This window comes from Schistocerca serialis, chromosome 10, assembly GCF_023864345.2.
Source record: "Schistocerca serialis cubense isolate TAMUIC-IGC-003099 chromosome 10, iqSchSeri2.2, whole genome shotgun sequence".
Taxonomy (NCBI): domain Eukaryota; kingdom Metazoa; phylum Arthropoda; class Insecta; order Orthoptera; family Acrididae; genus Schistocerca; species Schistocerca serialis.
In genome coordinates this window covers 169,209,764-169,234,982 of record NC_064647.1, presented here as the reverse complement: position 1 = coordinate 169,234,982, position 25,219 = coordinate 169,209,764, and the positions used below count along the sequence as shown (strand labels likewise).

Genomic DNA, 25,219 nt, shown 5'->3' with positions numbered 1-25,219 from the left:
AAGTATTGAATAGGATTGGGGAGAAGAGAAGTTTGTGGCACAACTTGACCAGAAGAAGGGATCGGTTGGTAGGACATGTTCTGAGGCATCAAGGGATCACCAATTTAGTATTGGAGGGCAGCGTGGAGGGTAAAAATCGTAGAGGGAGACCAAGAGATGAATACACTAAGCAGATTCAGAAGGATGTAGGTTGCAGTAGGTACTGGGAGATGAAAAAGCTTGCACAGGATAGAGTAGCATGGAGAGCTGCATCAAACCAATCTCAGGACTGAAGACCACAACAACAACAACAACAACAACAGTGGCAGCATAGCTCAGTATTTCTGTAGGTGACTAGGACCTGTTGAGTCCAAGCCACATTGAGTTGCTGCACTATTCCAGGCAAAAGGAGGTCCGATACTATATTAGGAGCTATCCCATGACTTTTATCACCTCAGTGTAGACAGAAAGAACTGCCATGTAAGCCTAATTCTGTGAAATACAGACGAGAATAATGGCTTAAACAAAATATTTGTACAACTTAATTTGTCAGCTAATTCAGAGATGAATAAATAAATGTCTATATTAAATATTCATTGTCATCAGTAATATGCTTCAGAGCTTTCTACCATAATAACTAAACAATAAAAATATATGGAAAATGGGAAACTACAGCCAGTCTTTGTCAACTGTCAAAAATATTACCATAGGCGAATAAAATATAAAACATGATGGAGCATTAGCAGTTTCCCTCCAACACCATAAAATGCAAGCTTCATTTCACTACAACTGACATGATCCTCAGCACAGGTGCCATAAATTACTATTCAACCAACTAGAATGATCACACAATTCTCTCACCTCCTCCCCTTTTCTGTTATGCTTAAAATCTCACAAAATTAGTCTCAAGAGTTTTTGTCCTCAAGAAATATCAAACAAAATGTTCATATACACTAAAAATCAAATAACATGACTCACTTCTGGAGTTTTTGCTGCAATTTTCTATGCTGGCGAGAACAGCTTCAGGCATATGATTATCACCTTGGATGTAACCAAGACCAAGTGTCCGTCGCATACAGTCCAAAATTGATTTTGTGAGCAATCTATGCTCCACTTCAATTCGGTCCATGTAGTTCAGTAGACGACAACAGCCATGGCAAAGTACTCCATCTTCATCAACAACAAGATCCAATTCTGCTCCTATAACTCTACCCAGCTTTTGATGAAGCTGGATTTTTGTGGTGGTTGTAAGAGCTGCCATAGGTGATCCTGTTGGTCCAGCTGCTTTGCCGCAAACAAAGCATTTCCCCCCAGGCGCAATGACAGCTGCAGGCACCTCAGGTTCTTCTACCTGCAATTACAAGCAAATAAATCTCTGTGGTAAATGTTTCTCAATATTCATTTGTTACAATGGATAAAATACTGGATACTCTAAAAGGAGAAACTACCGTATTTACTCGAATCTAAGTCGCACTTTTTTTTCCGGTTTTTGTAATCCAAAAAACTGCCTGCGGCTTAGAATCGAGTGCAAAGCAAGCGGAAGTTCTGAAAAATGTTGGTAGGTGCCGCCACAACTAACTTCTGCCGTCGAATATATGTAGCGCTGCACAGGCATCCTTTGTAGGCACAAAGATGAATACTGGCGCCAAAACCTCTGTGTCAGTAAATAAATTAAAAAAAAAAAAAAAAGGTGGAAGACAAGCTTTTTTTTCTCCACCCAGAGTTTCGACTACTGCATTTTCATACATTATCCAACGAAGTAAATACAAATTCCGTATTGTTCATCTTTGAATGTAGCAGAATTTCAATGTACTACGAAAATCCGACTGGCAAGACTGTTTGGGATTTTTGTCAATATGGCCAACTCTACGTTCTGAATTTTTTCCTACCTGTAAGAAGAGATGGTTGCTAATACAAACCTGATGAAGTGTGAATCACATGCAGTATTCTCTTCATCATAAGAATAATACAAATATAAACATTCTGCCATGTATTCTTTCGTGTTTGCTTCTATCTCATTTAAATCCTGTCTGCCTAAAACTACGAAACTAGAGTGAGACAACAGCAAACGCGGAAGAATATACGTATCGGTCATGTTTATATTCGTATTACTCTTATGCCTAATAGTGATACAGTCAGAAATGAAGCACAGCAACTGACTAGATTTTTAAATCTAAGATGACTAATTTCTGTGCAGCATTTGATGTACTAAAGAAGCGGCCGCAAATATTTTCAAACGGAAGAAAATTTTCGCCAAACTCTCGTTCAGAACATGTCCTATCATACGCAGTCTATTATTTGGTTCTTGTTGATCATTATCAAAGAAAGCAGCAGTGTAAGTAACAACAAATAGCAGTCTCTTGCCATTATTTCGCTAATGAGATGATTCCTTTCTTTTTTTTTTAATTGTAAGTGGCGGTAGCACACACAAAAGCAAGCTATGCCGTGAGCAGCGACAGGCCGTAAACACGCACTATCAGAATGCGACAAACAATGCATGAAAGTATAGTAATGCATTTTCAGCTTAGAGTGACTGACGTAAACACCTATAACAAAGAAAACAGCACTTACCAGATCAAAGCAAAATAAGCAATCGATTCAAACCAGACGAAGCACGTGAAAAAGGAAGGGTATCTGTATAAATACGGACAGAGCGCCTGACACATAGCAATGGCTACCTGGTAAAGCTTAACTGCTAAGCTTACGACTCGAACCAAACTATTGTAGCTGTATCGTCTTTCATTTGACCTAAATTGTATGTCACATTGCAATGGACCAACTTTGTTTCGATTTGGAGGTGCGGCCTAAAACTTTTCTCCCCCTTGAATTTCGAGTCTCAAATTTCATGTGTGGCTTAGATTCGAGTAAATACGGTAGTATTACCAGCAGTTAGAAGCAACACAAATCATAATACAATGATCTCTCTCATGCTATTTGTGGCTGACGATCATTACTTTCAATATTAACTCTAGTGCCTCAATTTATATTTCAACATACAGCTGTACTGTACACAGCAAAGTCATACACATAAAAACTGGAAAATCCTGGATGAAATATTAATAAACAAGCAGGCTGCAGCTTGAGCATGGTACTTGACTCGACTGAAATCTTGGTCGTGCTGACAAGACTGTTCTGTAGCACAGCCCGAGTTCTAGATTAGGCAGAAAGGTGATAATTTGGCTTCAAGCTAGTGAAACCAATGAATGTTAATGTCAAACAGAGGTTGTGGTAACAGAATGACATGTGGCATAGCCTAATGTTTATGTTTATTTGATGGTTAAACTAACTCACCTCTGCTCTTCCTGGGTATGAGAAAATAAACAGTATTATTGATATCCCCTCACAAAACTGAAACACGATTCACAATGCTATGTACTTTCTAATTGGCAAATGACAAATCGTGCAACATAAACAACAATATGGCTTGCCACTTAGAGGCACATCACCTTCAATAAAGTCATTATCATGAGGCACCAAATGGCTTTCCGCATCTACTAACTGAATGATCTGAGGTGAGACTGATGTCTTCTTCAATGCTCTGACCATCTTAAGTCAGAATAGAGATTACTCCCAATGCTACACAATTGCCTTTCTTATACTAACGAATCTCATCGTGCACTAATACTCACTTGTAGGCAGACAAACTGATGAGACAAATGGCACTGAAAAACATTTCTAAATGGTTCTGGGAGCACTTTTAAGTGGGAAGGAATTTTATTATGGGTGCGGAAGACTGAGGCTCAACCAGCCTTGCATAGAGATGCAAGACATTAGAAATAAACATAAGAAAACTGACAAATCCTGTCTTCCTATCCATAACTCTTGTGCCATGAGGTACTGGAGACCTAAGTACTTTGATGGACAAGGTGGTTATAATTAAAGTTCCAGTTTCCAAACACTGTAAAAAAAAGAACCACTGCTCAGAATGACATCAAATTTGAATGGAATATTGTCTTGTGGGGGGAGGGGGCGAATACCTTCAAAAAAACTTTTCCCACTTGATGGCACTGTAAGTGTCATAATGCAAATGGGTTCAGCTACAAATGACAGATGAATCTCAATATAACACCTACGGTATGAGCTGCACATTAAATCGCCCATACTGTGCAATGTGCATGACTGCACACTGCACAAATTTTGGCATTCAACATTTTTGGCACTGTTAGTTAGGTAAGCCCAACCACCACAGCAAGGTCATACAAATCAGATGTCAAAAATCTGTCTTTAAGTGTCCTGAGGCCAAATTCCATATAAAAAAGCAACAATGAAATCAGTTTTGCATTTCATGAGACTAGTGCAACAGATGTTCAATATGCTGTACTTGGTTGTCTGCCCCTAGTTGAAGTCGAGAACAGCATGCTCCACAACAATGTGTCCAGAACTTCTGCACAGCTGCTGGTACACAGTCACCATTCTTGTAAAAAAGCTTTACCAGCAGTGCACAATACTTCATCGAGACAGTCATACTGCTCATCTTGGACACAAAGTGAGGAACAACTGTGTACCCCGCATCTTTCATTTTGCATATTCAGTCCCTTACAGCACCATCTAGAAGCAAAATCTTCATTAAATTTTGTTTCTATAATGTTTCCCCACTCTTCAAAAATATTCCATTCAAATTGGATGTCATTCTCAGCAGTCGTTCATTTTTTTTAGTGTTTTGAAACTAATTGATTAAGTTCACCCTGTAGGTCCACTTCTGCACATCAAACAAAACCACATCAACAATTGTAAAGTTAACTGTCAAAAGCTGCTTCCTCTGATTCTGAATAAGGCACCTGGAATTCTGCAAATCAAAAAGATGGTTGAATATGTAACTAAATTTGACTGTTGCAGATGCATTGTCAAAGCCATGTACTTTCATGCCAGAGAAATCTTGCATGGCATCTGCTATGGGGCTGCTGAGCAGGTGGGCTGCTAACCTCACTTTCATTTTATTACTGAGAAAATTAATGTGGCTGCTTATAGTTCTGTTGCTTATATGAAGACTTTCATTCACCTGTACCTTATGAAGTAATTCAAAGAGATACCATGAAATATCATCACCCTGCTCATCCAAGAAATGTTTGTTTATGCCTAAAGCAGTGTAACAAGCTTCAACATGAATGGGAGCTGTAGCAGATGTGTCACTTCATATCTGATACCTTCAACAGAAAGTGCAGTCCTTAGCAAGTGTTTGACACAACCATCACAAGATAGCAAAACTACCTGAATGCCACGGCACTGGCAAGACTGATGCACTGTTCGACTAGGCTATCTTTCTGCTCCCCTGTTGTCCCACAAATCAAAGTATCCTGCTGGAAGTCTCAGAGAGCCATTAATAGCAACTAGCATTAGTATGACTACAAATGCCTCTTTTGTTACAGGTAATTTATACACGGCAATAGGCAACCCCCATATAAACACCAACCAAATATTCAGTAGCACTGGACTCTGTGTGTTCCCTGTGCAATCTCATTAACCAATAGGCTGCAAAGAATGACATTACTTGATTGCTAATGGAAAGCTTTTGCTCTTTTTACGTTAAAAGCCTCGGAGGTAAATCCATGTGCCCCATTGGTACCATTTTGTTAATGTTCTAGGATGTGGCAGGCACACATTAAAGTAGCGTTCAACATACCTGTACGCTATTGGTGAGAAAAAATCTAAAGTGAGAGCAAATGAATGTAGCTCTAGTTTGTACGTTCTAGACTCATTCAGAGAATTACCTTTCCTAGTTTGCCACTGCAACAACTCCTTGTGCATTCTGCAAGTACTTTCAAGTAGACCAAACCATTAATATGTTTTTTCCTAAGCTCATCAACTATTGTGCTAAGAGATGTAACATCCTCTCTTTGGCATCTGAATGCTAAACAACTTATTTTTTCCTTTAATTCTTCATTTTTTGTTAACAGAAAATTCATATTGCATTTGAGGATTTTCGCTACTGACACTACTTCAATTTTTTCACTCAAAAACTGAGGGGTTGTCAGCAACAAGAGAAGATATTTTAAAATGAGTTCCATTGATAGTAGGTAGATCAACAGTACCTTTGTAGCCTCCTGCCTTTGTGGTGGTGGTGGGGGTGGTGGTGGTGGTGGTGGTGGTGGTGGTGGTGGTGGTGGTGGCGGCGGCGGCGGTGGCGGTCTCTTCCTCGTTTTCTGAAGAAAATGAAAATGAACAATTACAGAAAATGATGCAACTGAAATGTGTGTGTGTTATAAGGTACGGCTACAATGCACTTACAATGCCAGAAAATTTTCACTGAATCTTGCTGTTGGCAATCTTATCATTGGTCATAACCAATAAGGTGATAACATACAGCAGTCATCACGAATCACTCAATATTATAATTATGGTTATAGTAAAAATCTGGTTGTTTTCTTCCAAGCAGATCATGATTTCTGACATTGCGCTTAGGTTGTAACCCAACAGCACAGATTACATTGGTACAAGTGAAACAAACTTATGAAGTGAAGGAAATTATGACCCCTCATCAACAACAACAAGCAACATAAAATACAGCTAACCATCAGTGCACTTTCACTGAAGCTACTGCTTATTTTTAATTGTTCTCATTCTTTCAGAAGAAGTCAAATATTTGCAATATTTACAAACCTTTAATTGGGTTTGTTTGTTTGTATGTATGTATTTATATCCTATTCCTTCACAACAAGATGTTACATGTAACTAACACATGGAGGGGGGGGGGGGGGGGAGGAGGAAATAACTACTTATGGAAGAAGCTCCATTTAACTAGGTGGAGGAAAGGTCAAGGAAGTGACTGTACTGTTAAGGTCCTAAGCTGGCACTGTTTAAAGTCACTTGTGTATCTTGACACTCTTTTCACTAGGATCTAACCTGCCAGTACTTCCACAAATGCATGCAAGTGTGAAACTTTCATGTAACAGACTGGTACAAATTTATGAAATCTTTAAAAAAATGGTTTATAGTTAAATATCTAGTCTGCATTAACATATGCAGCAACAAAAATAATGTCTGTTACCCTGACAGAAAGCAGTCAAATAATAAAATAAGACATTGAATAACTTCAAAACTTGATAGTTACAATTTGCTGAAAACTTTTAATTAAAACAAACTCCTACATTACAATTCAGAAGTCATACATACGCTTTCTATAAATACAGGGTGTCCTAGGGGGAATCATCAGTATTCAAGTATATGACAGGAATGCTCATTCAAAGCAAAAACGTCTAGAGCCTATGTCTACTGGACTTTTTTTGCTTCAAATGATCATTCCTGTCATATCCCAGAATACTGACCATTCCTCTTGGACACGCTGTATAACATTTCTGTGTAGGAGGACCTTAAAAAATAGAGTAACATAAATGTAAATGAACTTCCCCTCCAAATAAATTACATTCACAAACTGAAAATGTTAACTTCAAAAGAGATCACTAAAAGTTTGGATACCACCCATCGCCTTTGACCCATTCCGTCATCAAGATGGTGGACATCGCTAATTCAAGTATATGCAATATGGTGACCAAACCTCACTCATTACACCCATGAACAAACATCAGTAATATGTGAAATATTTGACTCGAGAAATAAAATTAAACTAATGGGGCAACTGCAGAAATTAGGCGATTTTAAGCAGGAACAAACTAAATACCTGTAACGACAATCATGACATCATTCCAAACAAATGTTCACTCAAAAATGATGTACACAAAATCGTCAACAATCAACTCAACCAAAAAAAAAAAAAAAAAAAACGCAAGAATATGCACCACTGGTAACATACATTTAGCTTGCCCTATATAGCTCAAAGAAACAAAGCAATACCAGGAACCCCCACACAGATCGAAAACCTGGTACTGGAAATTTCATTTTACCCATAAGAGTAAATGAAGTGAAAGACGACAAAAGCTCCCACAACACAGAGTAATATAAAGCATGAAGTCCAACACTTCACTAAAATCTCTCACAAACAGTGGAGGAACAGAAACATCCCACACTAGAGTTCACCACCCACGGAGGTAAGAATAAAGGGAGATTTACTAGGGACCTGCGCTGTACTATGCTTTGGAGCCAAGAGGGCAGGACTTGCTGCCATGCCACCCTGACCAAAAAATGACAGTGCGTTATTGCTCTGTATATCTGCCGTTGCTCAACACAACACGTAGATAATTAATGTTCTCAAAATTGGTTGTTTCAAAGTTTTTGCTTAAAATAAAATGTCAGAAAAGCAATGTTTAAAAGTAATTTTTAATGCAAGATTACAAATATCTACGCTAGTCTTCAGCATAAACAACACAATTTTGTTAATTTGATAATAAAGGGGGGGGGGGGGATACCACAAACATGGGATCTTCCATTAGATATACTTCCTGTCAACTCATACAGCAATGTTACTGAGTGACGCAAAGTCAGACTTATGAGCTCAGAGAGCATGTCAGTATGTATGTGAAATGTTCACACAGGGGGAAAAAAATCACAAACTGTCAACAAGTGGGAGTTCTGGCTTAACTAGTTGCAGTTCAACGAAAATTTGAAAATATTAACATTTTATATTACAGCTGCATTTAACATTGGTTGAGTTTGAATGTGATCTTTGAACGTGGTCTCTTCTAGTGCTGTATGAATATTTCTCATTACTATATGCAAAGTGCTTAAGTTAGAAATAGAAATTTTTGTAGTGCTGTTGAGGGCTTCACAGCTAAATAGGGTCATTTGCCATTAAAAAGTAAATAAATAAATAAATAAATAAATAAAAATGCAGAAATCAAGGAGTAAAGTACAATGAGTACAATATTACCTTTGTTAATTAGATATAAATAAAGTACCACAGCACATACATGGTGTACTTAGCACATGCATTATTCACTGTAAGAACAAAAAAACACATGGTTCTGCTCCATCTTCAAATAAATAAAACAACAATAATTTGTAATGTTTTCCATGGTGATGAATTTTGTCTATTATGATTCTAAATTACAAAGCCATTGGGTCACCTAAAATCTGTGTTGCAGCTCCCTATCACAGTCACTATCCATCTCTCTCATTATTTAGCAAACATCTGTAAGATGTTATGGTGAATGGGAGGAATGAAATAAAGCACTGTATTCTGTATTTTATTCCAGCAAAAAAGTCACTGTATGCTTACTTAAAGGTTTAAGTTAATGGCACCAATAATGATACCTTAACTGGATGCCTCCTCCTGCAACGAAGAACACAGTTGGTATTTTCTATTTCATTATATTCTATTCATTTCAAAATAACCTTGAATGGCATTTCAATTTGAGCTACTGTGTCTTTTTACTACATTTACATTAATTATGCATTAGCAAGATTTTTTCAGGTCTTTAACATTAATGAAATCAGATCACTACGGTTACGCCACAACAAAATTCGTCTTTTCTACATTTTGTAACGTAATATAGTCATCCACTGACAAAAAAAAAAGTGAAACTTCCTGGCAGATTAAAACTGTGTGCCCAACCGAGTTCGAGTCTCGGTCGGGCACACAGTTTTAATCTGCCAGGAAGTTTCATATCAGCCCACACTCCGCTGCAGAGTGAAAATCTCATTCTAAAAAAAAAAGTTTTTGCCTTCCTTTTTGCCCAGGGGCACTGTCACTTGACACACTGTTAATGTAACTGGTCCAACACTAACATTAAGTGTTATATTATCTCTAATTTCACAGTAGCAGTCGATGATATATTCAGCATTTCAGAACAGTGCACAACTTTACAAAGGAGATAGTGTCAAAGCTTTCTGATCAGTAATGTTGTTTTTACACAGAGACTATCAATTAACGGTGCTTCAGATACAAAAAATGCGCATTTGCTGTGATTAACCTCAAATACACAGTTCTATTTTAGGCAGTCAATGCTTATTTATGTGAATTCATTAAATAATTATACAAGACATACTTCTGTTCAGTTTAAACACACACATAATCTAAACAATGAACCTGAACTTCTCCAAAATTCCCTTATGTGCAAAGCCAAATGTTCATCAAAAAGGATTTTTATCCAAATATTTTCTTTAAAATATATTGTGTGGGGTAGAGACAATTCACAGCTCCCTTTTTGAAAATCTGTATACAAATTCTTGAACCCAATTCCACATGTCAGTTTCAACCGATTACTCTATACCTAAGCCAAAGACACTATATAGAGGAGATATCTACAGGCAACAAGGGTTGAACAAGGCTTATTCATATGCAAACAAATTTATCACAGAAAAAAAGAGGTAATACAAATACATACACCAATCGGTCAGAACATTACGACCACCTCTCTAATAGCCAGTATGTCCACCTTTGGCATGGGTAACAGCAGCAACCCAATGTGGTCCAGAAGCAATGAGGCCTTGGTAGGTCACTGGAGGGAACTAGCATCACGCATGCGCGCGTGCATACGCATGCACACGCGCGCGCGCACACACACACACACACACACACCCACCTAATTCCCATAAATTCCAGGGGGGGGGGGGGGGGGGGGGGGAGGTGATGAGCTTTGTTGCCCGTTCAGTGACATCCCAGATGTGTTTGACTGGGTTCAGATCTGGCAAGTGGGGGAGGGGGGGGGGGGGGGGGGGGGAGAGGCAGCACATCAACTGGAACTCACTAATGTGTTCCTTGAATGATTCCATCACACTCCCAGCCTTGTGACATGGTGTGTTTTATCTTGCTGAAAACTACCAGTGCCATCAAGAAACATGAGGTGTGACCACGGTCTGCAACCAGTGTACGATACTCCTTGGCCATCATGGTGGCTTGCTCATCCTCTATTGGACCCCTGGATAACCGTGTGAATGTTCCCCAGAGCATAATGGAGCCGCTGCCAGCTTGTCTCCATCCTGCAGTACAGGTGTCAAAGAGCTATTTTCCTGGAAGACAAGAGATTTGTGCCCCGCCATCGGCACAACGAAGAAGATATCAGGATTCATCAGAGCATGCAACGCACTGTCCAATGTCAATGGTCACATTCCCATTTCAGTCGTAGTTATCATAGTGGTGTTGTTAACACTGGCATATGTATTGGTCATTGGCTGTGGAGGTCCATCATTAGGAATGTTCAGTGCACTGTGTGTTCAGATACACTTCTACTCTGTACAGCATTAAAGTTCAGCACCTGCCCTGTTTCACCAGTCTGCCCAGACTACAATATGCTAAAGCTGTAATGCGTTGTGGCCCCCAATCCCACGATTGTCAGATGTGGTTTCACCTTGGTCGGGTGGTTGGTTTAAAGGCGGGAGAAGAGATCAAACTACGAGGTCATCGGACCCTTGTTCCCAATAAAACAATGCCACAAGTGTGAGAATAAAACGGACGAAACATATAACACAAAACGGAAAGAAAGGAAAAGCCACAAGAATAAAGGGAAGGCAACGAACACTAAAAGGAACAAAAGAGGACAGGAAGACAACAGAAACAGAAGAGAGTAAAACATGATGGCAAATTACAGTGGCTGGCCAACCACGAGAATAAAAAGGGAAAGCCTGCCACTCTGCAACACATTAAAACCTCCACCCTAAAAGCACTAGGGTGGAGGACACAGAGGGACAAAGGACATGCACTAAAACCTACATAGAAGTATAAGACCCACTGTCACAGATAAAATGTAAAACTAAAGCTGTTGTGGAGGCATTGTCACCCAACACTGGAGGCAGGGTGCTGGGAAAGCTAAAAGCCTGCTGCAGAGTGGCTAAAAGTGGGCAGTCCAGCAAGAGGTGGACGACTGTCATTTGGGAGCCACAGCAACACTGAGATTGAAGTGTTGGCAGAAGAGCCAACACTGTGTTTCTAGAGGAGGCCGAAACGCACGCGTTTAATTACACGCTGACTGGCGTGAGGTCTGGAACAGGACAGTATCTTGAGAATTGTAAATAAAGTACGTAGATGATGTAATACTTAACTTTAATCCACAATTGTAGAACATCTCTCGTTATGGTACATGCTTCATAATATTAATTATCAATTGAATACGGCGCCTTGCTAGGTCGTAGCAAATGTAGCTGAAGGCTATGCTAACTATCGTCTCGGCAAATGAGAGCGTATTTGTCAGTGAACCTTTCCTTGCAAAGTCGGCTGTACAACTGGGGCGAGTGCCAGGACGTCTCTCTAGACCTGCCGTGTGGTGGCGCTCGGTCTGCAATTACCGACAGTGGCGACACGCGGGTCCGGCGTATACTAATGGAGCGCGGCCGATTTAAAGGCTACCACCTAGCAAGTGTGGTGTCTGGCGGTGACACCACAGAGATGCGTATCTCCAGAAGCAGTTTCCGCATCGCCCGTTTGGCCAGCCTGTCGGCAAATTCATTGCAAGGGATTCCGACATGTCCTGGGGTCCACACAAACAACACGGAACGGCGGGACTGTTCCAGGGCATAGATGAACTCCTGAATGGACGGTACCAGAGGGTGGAGAGGGTAGCACTGGGTGATAGCTTGTAGGCTGCTCAATGAGTCAGTACACAGGAGAAATGCCTAGCCAGAGCATGAGCAGATGTACTCAAGAGTACAAGATATGGCTGCCAACTCTGCAGTGAAAACACTGCAGCCAACTGGCAAGAAGTGCTGCTCAGTATGTCCTCCATGAACATATGTGAAGCCTAGATGACCTCAGCCATTGAGCCATCAGTGTAAACCACTTCAGAGTCCCGGAACACGTCAAAAATCGAGAGGAAGTGACAGCGGAGAGCAGCGGGGTTAAAGGAGTCCTTAGGGCCATGCAAAAGGTCCAGACGAAGCTGTGGCCGAGGTGTACACCATGGAGGCATATGTGAACAGACTGCAAGTAGAGGTGGTAAAGGGAAGGACTCCAGTTCGGAGAGAAGGGACCGCACGCGAACTGCAACTGTTAGCCTCGATCTGGACTGCCGATGCGGGAGATGGACTGCCAAGGGCGGGAAAAGGAGACGGTAATTCGGATGCTCAGGGGGAACTATGAATGTGTGCTGCATAACTGGTGAGCAGTTGGTACGTCTGATCTGCAGTGGAGGGACACCAGCCTCCACAAGGATGCTGGTCACCGGACTCGTCCTAAAAGCTTCTGTCGCTAATTGAACCCCACAGTGGTGCACAGGGTCGAGTAAATGAAACGCTGAAGGTGCTGCCGAACCATAAACCGCACTTCCATAGTCAATTCAGGATTGGACAAGGGCTCTGTAGAGCTGCAGCAGCGTAGAGCGATCTGCACCCCAATTGGTGTTGCTCAGGCAACAGAGGGCATTGAGGTGCTGCCAGCATTTCTGCTTAAGCTGACGAAGATGAGGGAGCCAAGTCAATCGAGCGCCAAAAACCAGTGCTAGGAATTGATATGTCTCCACTATAGTGAATGGATCATCATTAAGGTAAAGTGCAGGTTCCAGATGAACGATACGACACTGAAAGAAGTGCACGACACACAACTTTGTGCCTGAAAACTGGAAACCATGGGCTAGAGCCCATGACTGCATCTTGTGGATGGCTCCCTGGAGGCGCCGCTTGGCAACAACAGTACTGGAGCAGCAGTACGAAATTCAGAAGTCATCTGCATACACACAAGGTGGGACGGATGGCCCGACAGCTGGTGCTAGACCGTTAATGGCCACTAAAACTAGACACACACTCAATACAGAGCCCTGCAGGACTCCATTCTCCTGAATATGGATGGAACTATGGGAGTCACCAACATGGACATGGAAAGTACGGAGAGACAGGAAGTTTTGGATAAAAATTGGGAGTGGTCCCCGGAGACCCGACTCAAACAATGTGGCAAGGAGATGATGTCGCCAAGTCGTGTCGTATGCTTTATGTAAAGTCAAAAAGACGGCAATCAGGTGTTGCCATCTGGAAAAGGCTGTTCAGATGACTCTATGGACACAAGATTATCAGTGGTAGAGTGACCCTGGCGAAAGCCACCCCGACATGGAGCAAGCAAGTCACGCAACTCTAGGACCCAACCCAACCACCGACATACCATACGTTCCAACAGCTTACAAAGAACTTTGGTGAGGCTGATAAGCCAATAGCTATCCACATCAAGTGGGTTTTTACCAGGTTTGAGCACCGGAATGATGGTGCTCTCCCGACATTGTGACAGAAAGACGCCATAGCACCAGAGCCAGTTGAAGATGACGATAAGATGTCGCTTGTAGTCAGATGAGAAATGTTTAATCATCTGGCTGTGGATGCAATCAGGACCAGGAGCTGTGTCGGGGCAATGTGCAAGGTCACTGAGTAGCTCATACTCTGTAAATGGGGCACTATAGGGTTCAGTGCAGCGTATAGTGAATGAGAGGACATTCCCTTCCAGCCGCCGCTTGAGTGTGGGAAAGGCTGGGGCGTAATTCTCCGACACAGAGGCTCGAGCAAAGTGCTCAGCAATCGCTTTTGTATCTGTACATAACTCACCATTTATGGTAACACTGGGGATACCTGTTGCGGTCTGGTACCCAAAAAGACTTCTGATCTACGTCCAGACTTGGGAAGGTGATATGTGACACCCAATGGTGGAGACGTATGTCTCCCAACACTACTCCTTCCATTGTTTGGATAAGGTAGCGAACACAGGCACGGAGACATTTAAAAGCTATGGGGTGCTTCAGGGAAGGGTGCCACTTATGCCACTGTAGAGGTTGCCGATGCTCCTTAGTTGCTTCAGCGACTTCTGGTGACCACCAAGGGACTGCCTTACACCTTGGGCAGCCTAAAGAGCGAGGAATCGCGTTTTCTGCTGCAGAAACAATTGTGCTAGTCACCTGCTCAACCATCACATCGATGTTCCCATGTGGGGGGAGATTCAGCGGTGACAGCAGAGGTGAAAGTTCGCCTTGTTCAAAGCCCATCTGGGCAGGCATCCGCGTGCTTGACACTGGGGCAGTGACAGAAAGATGGGGAAGTGGTCACTACCACACAGGTCATCATGTGCTCTCCAGTGAATATATGGGAGAAGTCCTAGGCTGCATTTTGATAAATCAATGGCTGAGTTACTACCATGAGCCACACTGAAATGTGTGGTGGCTCCAGTATTTAAGAGGCAGAGGTCGAATTGCGTCAGTAAAGTTTCGCCATCTCCGTCTCTGCCAGTAAGCATGGTACCACCCCACAAGGGGTTATGGGCATTAAAATCTCCGAGAAGTAGGAAAGGTTTAGGGAGTTGATCAATCAGTGCAGCTAATACATTCAGGGGTACTGCACCATCTGGAGGAAGATATACACTGCAGACAGCTATTTCCTGCGTCGCCCTTATTCTGCCAGCCACAGATTCAAGAGGGGTTTGAATAGGCACATGTTCACTACAGACCAAGTTTAGGACACAAATGCAAACTCCATCTGACACTCAATTATTGTCGCTACAGTTCCTGTAACATCCCTTATAGCCGCAGAGGGCAGGGGTCTGCATTGCTGGGAACCAGGTTTCCTGGGGGGCAATGCAGATAGTAGGTGTAAAGCTTAACAGTTGCCGTAGCTCAGCCAGGTGGTGGAAAAAACCACCGCAATTCCACGGAAGGATGACATCATGAGACTGGGAAGGCATGGAACATTCAATGAGGCAGTTTACGCCTCAGAGTCACCTGCTGCTACTGATTTATTGCCTGAGCAGTCTATGTCCATTGTCTCTGAGGGTCTGGTGAGATCTAGATCCTCAGCGGACACCAAAATCTCCACCCCATCTTCAGCCACAGAGCTTGTAGGTAGCGGTGGTGTGGGTGCCACCGCAATTTCTTTGGTCTTAGGGGTTTTCTTTTTGGATTTCTCTCACTGCTCCTCGGGTTTCCCTGGCTAGGAGGACTTCACTGGCTCAGTCTCCAGGACTGAGGATGACCATGAAGCCTTACGACCAGCTGCTTTTGGGCCCTTCAGTGACTGGCAGGTGTCGTCTTTCCCACTAGAAGAAACCTGGGAAGGGAGTGACCCAAGGGACCCCTTCCTAGCGAGAGAAGATGAAGAAGACTTACGCTTCTCCAGATTAGAAGTGGGGACGGACGTCCTCGATGGTTGGGGGGGGGGGGGGGGTGAAGTAAGTGGTGCAGGAGCAACAGGGAGGGAAATGCCCCCCACCATCAAGGGTGCAGGTGTAGTCTTCCGGCTCTGGGAGGTGACCTGGGTTGGCGGAGCTGATGGTGCCAAAACTGTTGTAGCGGCTGTGTAAGACGATGTCATACGCACAGGATACAGGTGTTCAAATTTTCTCTTAGCCTCAGTGTAAGACAGTTGGTCCAGGGTCTTGTACTCCATCATTTTCCTGCAGCCAGGCGAGCAAGGCGAATGGTGCTCTCTGCAATTGACACAGATGGGAGGTGGGGCACATGGAGTATTGGGGTGTGATGGGTGTCCACAATCTCGGCACGAGACGCTGGAAGTACAGCGGGAAGACATTTGACTGAACTTCCAGCACTTAAAGCACCGCATGGGGGGGGGGGGGGGGGGGAGGGATATAGGGCTTTACACCACACCAGTAGACCATCACCTTGATCTTCTCGGGCAATGTATCACCCTCAAAAGCCTAGATGAAGGCACCGGTGGCAACCTGATTATCCTTCGTATCCCGGTGGACACACCAGACGAAATGTACACCTCACCGCTCTAAATTTATGTGCAGCTCATCGTTGGACTGCAAAAGAAGGTCTCTCTGAAATATGACAGCCTGGACCATATTTAAGCTCTTATGGGGCATGATTGTTACAGAAACATCCCCCAGCTTGCCACAAGCGAGTAACTCCGATGACTGGGCAGAGGCTGCTGTTTTGATCAAGACTGACCCAGATCTCATTTTGGACAAGCCCTCCACCTTCCCGAACTTGTCCTCTAAATTCTCAACAAAAAACAGAGGCTTCATTGTCATGAAAGATTCCCCATCAGCTCTCGAACATACAAGGTACTGGGGTGAATAAGATCTGCTGCCATCCTCAGCCTGACGTTCCTCCCATGGCATGGCCAGGGAGGGGAACAATTTGGGGTCATACTTCTGTGTGTTGAACTGAGCTCATGGTTGATTAGAGACTGCTGGTGTTTCACCACCAGCAAGAGACGATGGACTACACTTCATCGCGCATCATCAGCCCTGATGTACCCACTCCGACCAGGGGCCCTCACCACGGGCGCCACCCAGCCACAGCAAAGGCCACCTGGCCATTGCCGGGAGTCCCAATGCCTCAGGGGGATAGGCACCTACCCCTTGGCATACGTGGGGAGTTAATGGTGAAAGCATCAGCAGAGTGATCCCTGTGTGGTCAGGGGGCTACAACCAACAGGGTACATGGCAGCCCCACCACAACGGACTGGCTACCATGCTGGATATCAGGTGCAAAGAAGTCCATGGTCATCGTCAAAGCAGAAATCGACACTGCGTAGTGCATGGTGGAAAACACACCCAGGAAGGTGTCCTCACCCAAAATGTGAAGAATGGGCAGGACTACAATGCAACGAGAAAGTGGGCTAAAGATCTCAATGCTCGATGGACATGATGCACCTTGTACGGCTCCCTTCCCCAATTAGCTTGCTCTTCGGGAAAATTTTGAAGAATGGCGGTCAAACCCTACAGGGGCCCATCACATAAAGAACGCAATGTGCGATACTCCTTTTAGTCACCTAGTACGACAGGCAGGAATACCTCAGGTCTATTCTAACCCCCGGATCCGCAGGGGGTTTTCACCTTGGTTTCGCCATGTATTGAAGACAGTCCTCGAACACCTGACAAGTCGTGCAATTTCCAAAATGCTCGTGCCAAGCCTCCGAGCCATTACAATCTACCCTTGGTCCAATAGGTCATGCATCTTCCCCATTCTACACGGGCTGCACACTCAACACTGATATTGCATGCACAGCTTGTGTGTCTTGACTAGCAGTCATTCCTAGCCATGTGACACTGCTATGGCCTGCATGAGTTTATATCGATAGTAGGTCAGTGGTCATAATGTTCCGGCTGATCAGTGTATGATAAAATACAGCCACAGTTCACACGAGTAATTACACAGCCACAAATTACACTGCAAAGAATTTGGGGGTAAAAAGAAAGTAACAGAAAAAAAACAGAAGGCATGAAATAAATCATCATATAAGTGAAAGAACTACAGACAATCTTTGAAGTCTACCACAATACCACGCATCAACTAGTAATATATGGAATACCAGTAATTCTTAATAAAAAATACTGAATCTAAGGGGACAATCACATGAAAGTTGGCATTTAGGACAAGGGCAAACTAAACTCGAGCACAACAAACACACAATAAAATAAACAGTAATATAAAGAAAATGTGTAAAGGACATAAATAGGTAGTAAGGAGAAAACAGCAACATAGAAAACCTAAAGGAAGAGGCACTACACAGAAATTCATGAAAAATAGAAAATTTTGGAATTGGTAACTAGACTGTTCAGTCTTTGAGAATTTTAATATATAGTATCATTGTACTTGTTGATTCGGTGTTTCATCACAATGTCTCATTTTCTTTAGGTGTGGACTGCTATTCGTTAAAGATGTAATTGTTTGGTGTCATTTTCAGTTCTGTTGCAGAAATGTGATAAATAACACACCTCGAAATCGACAACTAAGTTGACACATATGTCAATTTTATTTACTGATTCCTAGGATAGCAACAACAGAAAACAGAAATGCTGAAGAAGCTGGGGATACATATTGCAAAACTGCAAATATAACACCTTGTTTGCCAAGACCTTGAATTGCCAAGCAGACGTCACCTACATAGGTCGTATCTGCTTATCGATTACAAAGTACTTCATTTTTCACAGTAGTATAGACAAATGAAATTCCTAAAAAATAACAGTGCACACATCCAAAACAAAATGTAGAAAGTAACAAACCTTGGAACTGATACTTATAATTCACCCACATAGGTAAATTCTAGTCGTCGATTCCAAGGTTTGTTATTTTTTTGTGTTTTTGTGATAGGTCTGTGACGTGCTTTCTTTTAAGATTTAAAATTTTGGAGTCAGCATTTGTAACTAAGCTGTATAGGTCAATTTTAATTGTTGATTCCATGTTCCATTATGTTATGTGGTTTTTACAGGTTGTAAATTCATCAGGTTACCCTCCATTCAGAGGCTGTTGCACGCAGTGATCATTGTTTTGATTTGTAAATAACAGATTTCAGCTATCAGTCGTCCTTTGGAATATTTATTGGCAGATCTAGATTTTGGTTAGCAACCAGCCATTCTCAACGCTAAGAATACAACAGCTACATACATAGATAATGTCATACAAAAGTTGCAATTAATGGCTTAACTCATATGGTTTGTATATTACATACCACAATCCTCCTTTGGTCAATGCACGTAATGCCTGTTAGTCTGGCTTTGTACACAGTTCATGGAATACTAATTTTTGCAGAAGGCGGGCTGTGTGGAGAACACATCGGCTGGTTATATGGCACCATTTATGTGAACTACATATAAACCTCAATTAAAGTAAACCACTTCAAATTTAATTACATGAAATGGAACATAAGTAAAATTCTTACATTGTCATCCGACTTATTTCATCTTTATCGTCAAGTAATAAAATTACCATGTTCACTCCTTGTGAGTCTGTTATTGTTATTATTATTATTATTATTATTATTGAAACATTTAAATTATGTAAGGTGGGTAAAACTTCTTTAATTTTTTAAAAAACCATCGGAGGAATCATGCTGCATACATCTACTGGTTGATATGGCTTAGATATATTTATTTTTATATTATATCTCCCTTTATTAAAATCTAATAAGTATATAGTTAGTCATATTTACTAAATAGTTCATAGACAGCGTCAAACATCAGTTAGATGCATGGTTATTGCAATTTGACTATTCCGCTATAGATACAGAGAGTGCCAACGTCTTTCTTTCTTAAAGCTGATTTTCGTTGTAAATGTAAAACAGCCAATATATGGAGTTGCTGTTAATAATACTGTTTATGCATTTGACTTAACATATCATGGAAGAAGTTCTACTGGTTCAGAATTATACCCATCGTACTCATATAGTATACTGCAAATGGTTGCTACATATTGGTAAGATGGTAGGTGCTTACCTCGTTCCCCCTGGGTCAAACCCTATACCGGTTCCCATCAACAAGTCCTCGAACAATTCCCAGAACCGAGCATTTTTCACAACTACCTGATCATTAATCAGGTTGCTGTCGGTATTTTTGTAATGGCAGAAGATTTCGAGCTCTTCCAGGAGGTTGAGGAACCTGCCCTCTCACACTTATGCAGCAACCTCCCATTGGATGTCAAAGTCGGCACTTTATGTTTTGTCTTAAGCAAATGTGCTTTTATTACTTGACGATAAAGATGAAATAAGTCTGACGATAATGTAAGAATTTTACTTCCATTGAGGTTTATATGTAGTTCACATAGATGGTGTTCTCCACACAGTCTGCCTTCTGCAAATATTAGTATTCCATGAACTGTGTACAAGGCCAGACCAACAGGCATTACATGCATTGACCAAAAAAAGGATTATGGTATGTAATATACAAACCATATGAGTTAAGCCATTAATTGCAACTTTTTTATGACATCATCTAACTATGTACCTGTTGTATTCGTAGCATTGAGAATGGCAAGTTGCAAGGCAAAATCTAGATCTGCCAATAAATATTCCAAAGGACGACTGATAGCTGAAATCTGTTATTTACAAAGGTTGTAAATTGTTATTTTGTAAGGGATTGCACTTTTTCATTTCACTCTATGTGCTACTTAAACACGAAACATAACAGATGACATAATCAACAATTTGACTTGACCTATAAGCTCAAGTACTGAGACCTGAAACAAAAAAAAAAAAAATCTCAAAAGAAATAACAATATGCACTTACTGATGGAAAAAAGTATGGTAAAGGTGAACTAGAATTGACCTGGGCTGTACACTTCAGTGCATGCCCAACCAAATCCATGGAAATCATACCACATTTGCAAAAAAACAGCAAAATATTTTTTTGTGAGAACTAAGATTACAAATGTGATTGGAGTCACGTGAACAGTCAGATTCCATACATCTGCTTTGACTCTTGACAACCTACATTCATCTTAGTAACTAGTGTAAACTATGATACTTGTTAACTATGCTTTCTATTTCACACACATCTTTTTGAGTGAGGGAAGAGGGGTTCTGGTATCACTGTCCTCATCTGACCTATACACAGTCTAAATGTTGTTACAGTGTACCTGTCTTCCATTGTGTACTGCAGTCGGTAACTTCATGATGCATGACAGGGTGTGGCTGACTGCATTTGTATTCGATATGGAGAAAAACTATGTCATGACAGTCTACACTGTAGCAAAGACTGAGGCCGAGGTCACATTGGTACGTGACAATTTAGTTGAGAGTTGACAAAGTCAACGCATCTCGCCATGTTCCATTTCCGGTAATTCATTACGCATTTACCACCTGCAACACATGGAGGACTGCACATTTGGTGGTCAAATAAATTATTCAACTTCAATTTGGTTTTTTCTGTATTTTTTGTTCAATTTATTCCATAGGAATAAATGTGCATTTTTGTTGGATTTTCTGGCAGCTTTGAAATGATTACAGTTTTATCTTGTTTAGGTCATCCCTGCCCATAACCCCATAATTCCAGCAGTTGTCCCATTAATTTCCATTCATTGGCTGCTTTTAATATTTCGCGTCATTTTTAAGTATGTGATCTTCACCTTAAAGGATGTAATTGTATTACATGTTATTTGTTGTCGTCTTAAGTAACTCTTGTAAACCACGCAGTTTACTCAAAATATGACATCATGGGTAAAAGTAGATGGGTGGAATTGGAACTTTCTCAATTCCTTATGACTGCTAATGTTTTAACTTGCAGTGTTTTATGTTTTAAGCTGTCCTATTAGGTTCCTGTCTAACCACATCTTTGCAAATAACAACATATCTGCAAGAAACAGCGTAGTTTACATCAGATATTAATAAAACCACAGATAATATTTAATAACAGGCCACTGTCCTTTGCATCAAAAACAAATGACACCACATGCAGCGTCACTGGTCAACGCTGATGGGTGGACGTGGAATCCGATGCTAGAATTGACCCAGGAGCTCACGGGGGTGGAGATTGAAATTCATTTATTCAAAAGACCTGAATGGATTTCTGAATGCTCCCAAAATCAACAAACTTAAACAAAATTTATGATATAATCATTTACTACTGAAACATAATTACCTATTGTATTTTATTGTACGGAACTGGGGACCTAGAAACGACAGGGAGGCTCTGTCCCCGCTGTAGCTCGCAGTGCTACACAACCCCACAACAGGCTACAGCAGTCCACTCACACCACTGCTGCCCCACACCAAACCCAGGGTTATTGTGCAGTTCGGCCCCCCAGTGAATCCCCCCCCCCCCCGGGGATGTCTCACACCAGACGAGTGTTACCCCAAGGTTTGCGTGGTAGAGTAATTATGGTGTACACATACATGGAGACAGTATTTGCACAGCAATCGCTGACATAGTGAAACTGAGGCGGAATAAGAGGAACCAGCCCGCATTCACCGAGGCAGATGGAAAACCACCTTCATCCATAGGCTGGCCAGCTCACTGGACCTCAACACTAATCTGCTGGGCAGCTTCCTGCCCAGAAAGCAATGCATTAGACCACACTGCTAACTGGGCGGGCTTAATTACCCATAAATTAACAAAAGAGTGTGATAAAATACAACACAACACACTGAATAAAGTAACATGCATATTTAAGTAACATTACTGTTGAACATGCTTCTGCAAATACCAATGTTTATGGAAATAACTGGAATTTTAAAGCTACATAGCATCTTATTTATATTTTAGAACTTAAATTAAAAATGAGTATATGACTTCAGCACATGAATATTGAGGAAATAGATCATTCAATGCTTATCGATTACTTGTGGTACATATATTTTGTACAGAAACATGAACTTGGAATCCATGAATTACTGTACAGTTTTCAAACATTTTGGGTTAGCAGAAAAATTAGGTGGCACAGAAATTTCCCTAAGATGAACGGTTGAAAGCGACATTCTTGAAAATACTCCATTTACATAATCACCAGTACTTTTTCTCCTCAAGGGACACAGTGCTTTTCAATCATCTTTTGAAAATCTGATTTCATACGAGAGAAAATACGCTACTGTACAAGTAAAGAAGTAGCACAATTTTGAAACAAACACGCAATTTAAAGCTGTGTTCCAGATCGACACACTAACTCAGAACCATTGCCTTTCGCAGGCAAGTGCTACCCAAGCAATACACACCAACCTTCCTCACAGGTTTACTTCCATCAGTACCCTATCTCCTACCTTCTGAACTTCACAGAAGCTCTCCTGAGAAACTTTCAAGACCAGCACTACTGTAAGAGAAGATACTGTGGAGATATGATTTTGCCACAGCCTGGGGGATGTTTCCACTCTGCAGTGGTGTTTGGGCTGGTATGAAATTTTCTGGGTTATTAAAACTGTGCCATACCAAGACTTGAACACAGGACATTTGCCTTGTGGCTAAACCATATCTCAGCAATCTCCTCTCTTCCACGAGTAGGGCCTACTAGTATGGTAAAATCAACACATATTGGCTCTTAATGAATTTCTTTTTGTTGGTGATTTTCTTGATGTCACTTTCGGCAACAGATGCTGTGGGAAATCAAAAATTGTTCGCACAGTATCAGACTAAGTACGCATTTCCGAACCTCTCCCTATCAAACCAGTCATCTGCAAAGTGTTCAGAGCACACTTGCAAATATTTTGTAGGAACGACATTGCTTGTTATTTTCTGGAGCCATATTTTGAATCTTTATTCATCTTTTGGGAAACAAAAATAGAAAATCACAATGTACGAAACTGACTCAAATAGTAGTACTTAGATACACACGAGTTTAAGAAACTGAATGAAACAGAACATGTTAATCTGACTTTATGTATAACTTTTCGCTGCAGATGAATATAGTACTAATGTGTATATATAAACTCACATTTTACTCAAACATACTTTAGATTTATCTAGCTCAAAAATCGCAAAAATTAGCTCTACAATATAAGATCATACAGTGTCATGTCTCGATATTCTTCACTATATGAAGTGCCTCACATCAATATGACACATGCAGGTAGACGTAAGTTGTACATACCTAATAAACGTAATTGGTCCTCCTTTCAGGTACTTATCCGTCCTGGCATTGACTTTTGGGTAAGTAAGAAGAGGAAATCGAAAACAAGATGTTGGTCCAGGGAATAGTTTAAAATATGAGAGAAATATACACACGAAAACCTGTTAATGGAAATTTTACTCTCAGAACTTTGTCATTACATCAACTTTCTGCGGATGGGCAGTGAAACGTTTAATGGGGGACTTGGCTAGTTACTTGGCTCTCAAATTGAAAAAGAGGGATGTATGCCAAAATTTAAGGTTTTCTACTTTTCCCTCTAATGACAGTTAATCAAAATACCATAAAGTAGGAACATATACCACGCATCATCCACAGAAGAACCGGAGAATTCCGATTCGATTTCTTTAATTTCATTGCAATCTAGTTTATGTTATGCGTCAACAGTGATTTTGTTCATAACCCCTCCCAGCGTAAAATATTGCTGGGAAATATCTGATACCTCAGCCATTTTGGTAACTGTCATTGCTGTGTTGTTTTTGGCCTTGATCGTTGTTTTCATGGTTTTGGATACCCACGATACAGTTACATACATTGTAGTAAAATAACTTTTCACCGCATATATGCGACGAACCAACATAAACAACGTCCGCCATCTTGTCAAACTTTACACATCAAACATGCTCTATGCTTGACAAGCACATGAAACATCTCCGTTCACGGTCAAATATTTGGCAAGCATAGTTAAGTTTGACAAAACGTTTATTAGTTTTACGCAGGCAGTATAATACATGGAAGTAAGAATAAGGGGAGATGGCGCTACGTATCCCAGCCGTACTACGTTTTGAAGCCATGGGGGCGTGGCTCGCTGCCATGACACTCTGATCAAAACATTGCCAGTGTGCTATAGCGCTGCGTGTATTACAATTGCTAATTGCACCATATACGCATGTAACGTCATCAGATTGGTTGTTTCAAAGTTTTTGTTTAAAATAAAATCTCGTAAAGGCGAAATTCCGCGTTTCTTCTGATTAAAAATAGTTTTTAATGTAATATTCCGAATAGCTAGCCTTCAATGTAAACGATACAATTTTGTTAATTCAGTAATAAACGTGTATCACAAACTAAATAATAGAAACCAGGGTGCGATTTGTGCTTTTACCAGGGGGGGGGGGGGTGTCTTAGGGGGTTAGTAGAATTATATATGTTACTAG

General features: G+C 41.3%; 1 protein-coding gene across 1 annotated transcript in view; it reads right to left on the bottom strand.

The window, feature by feature from the left end:
• The window catches only part of LOC126424963 (uncharacterized), a 50,867-nt gene extending 26,229 nt beyond the window's left edge, over positions 1-24,638 (bottom strand). Inside the window, exons 1-3 of the mRNA XM_050087836.1 lie at positions 24,030-24,638; positions 6,009-6,119; positions 958-1,330 (exon numbers count right to left, since the gene is read on the bottom strand). Of these exons, the coding sequence (XP_049943793.1) occupies positions 958-1,240 (283 nt within the window). The 5' untranslated portion in view covers positions 1,241-1,330; positions 6,009-6,119; positions 24,030-24,638. The remainder of the gene's footprint in view (positions 1-957; positions 1,331-6,008; positions 6,120-24,029) is intronic.
• Between the last annotated feature and the right edge of the window lie 581 nt (positions 24,639-25,219).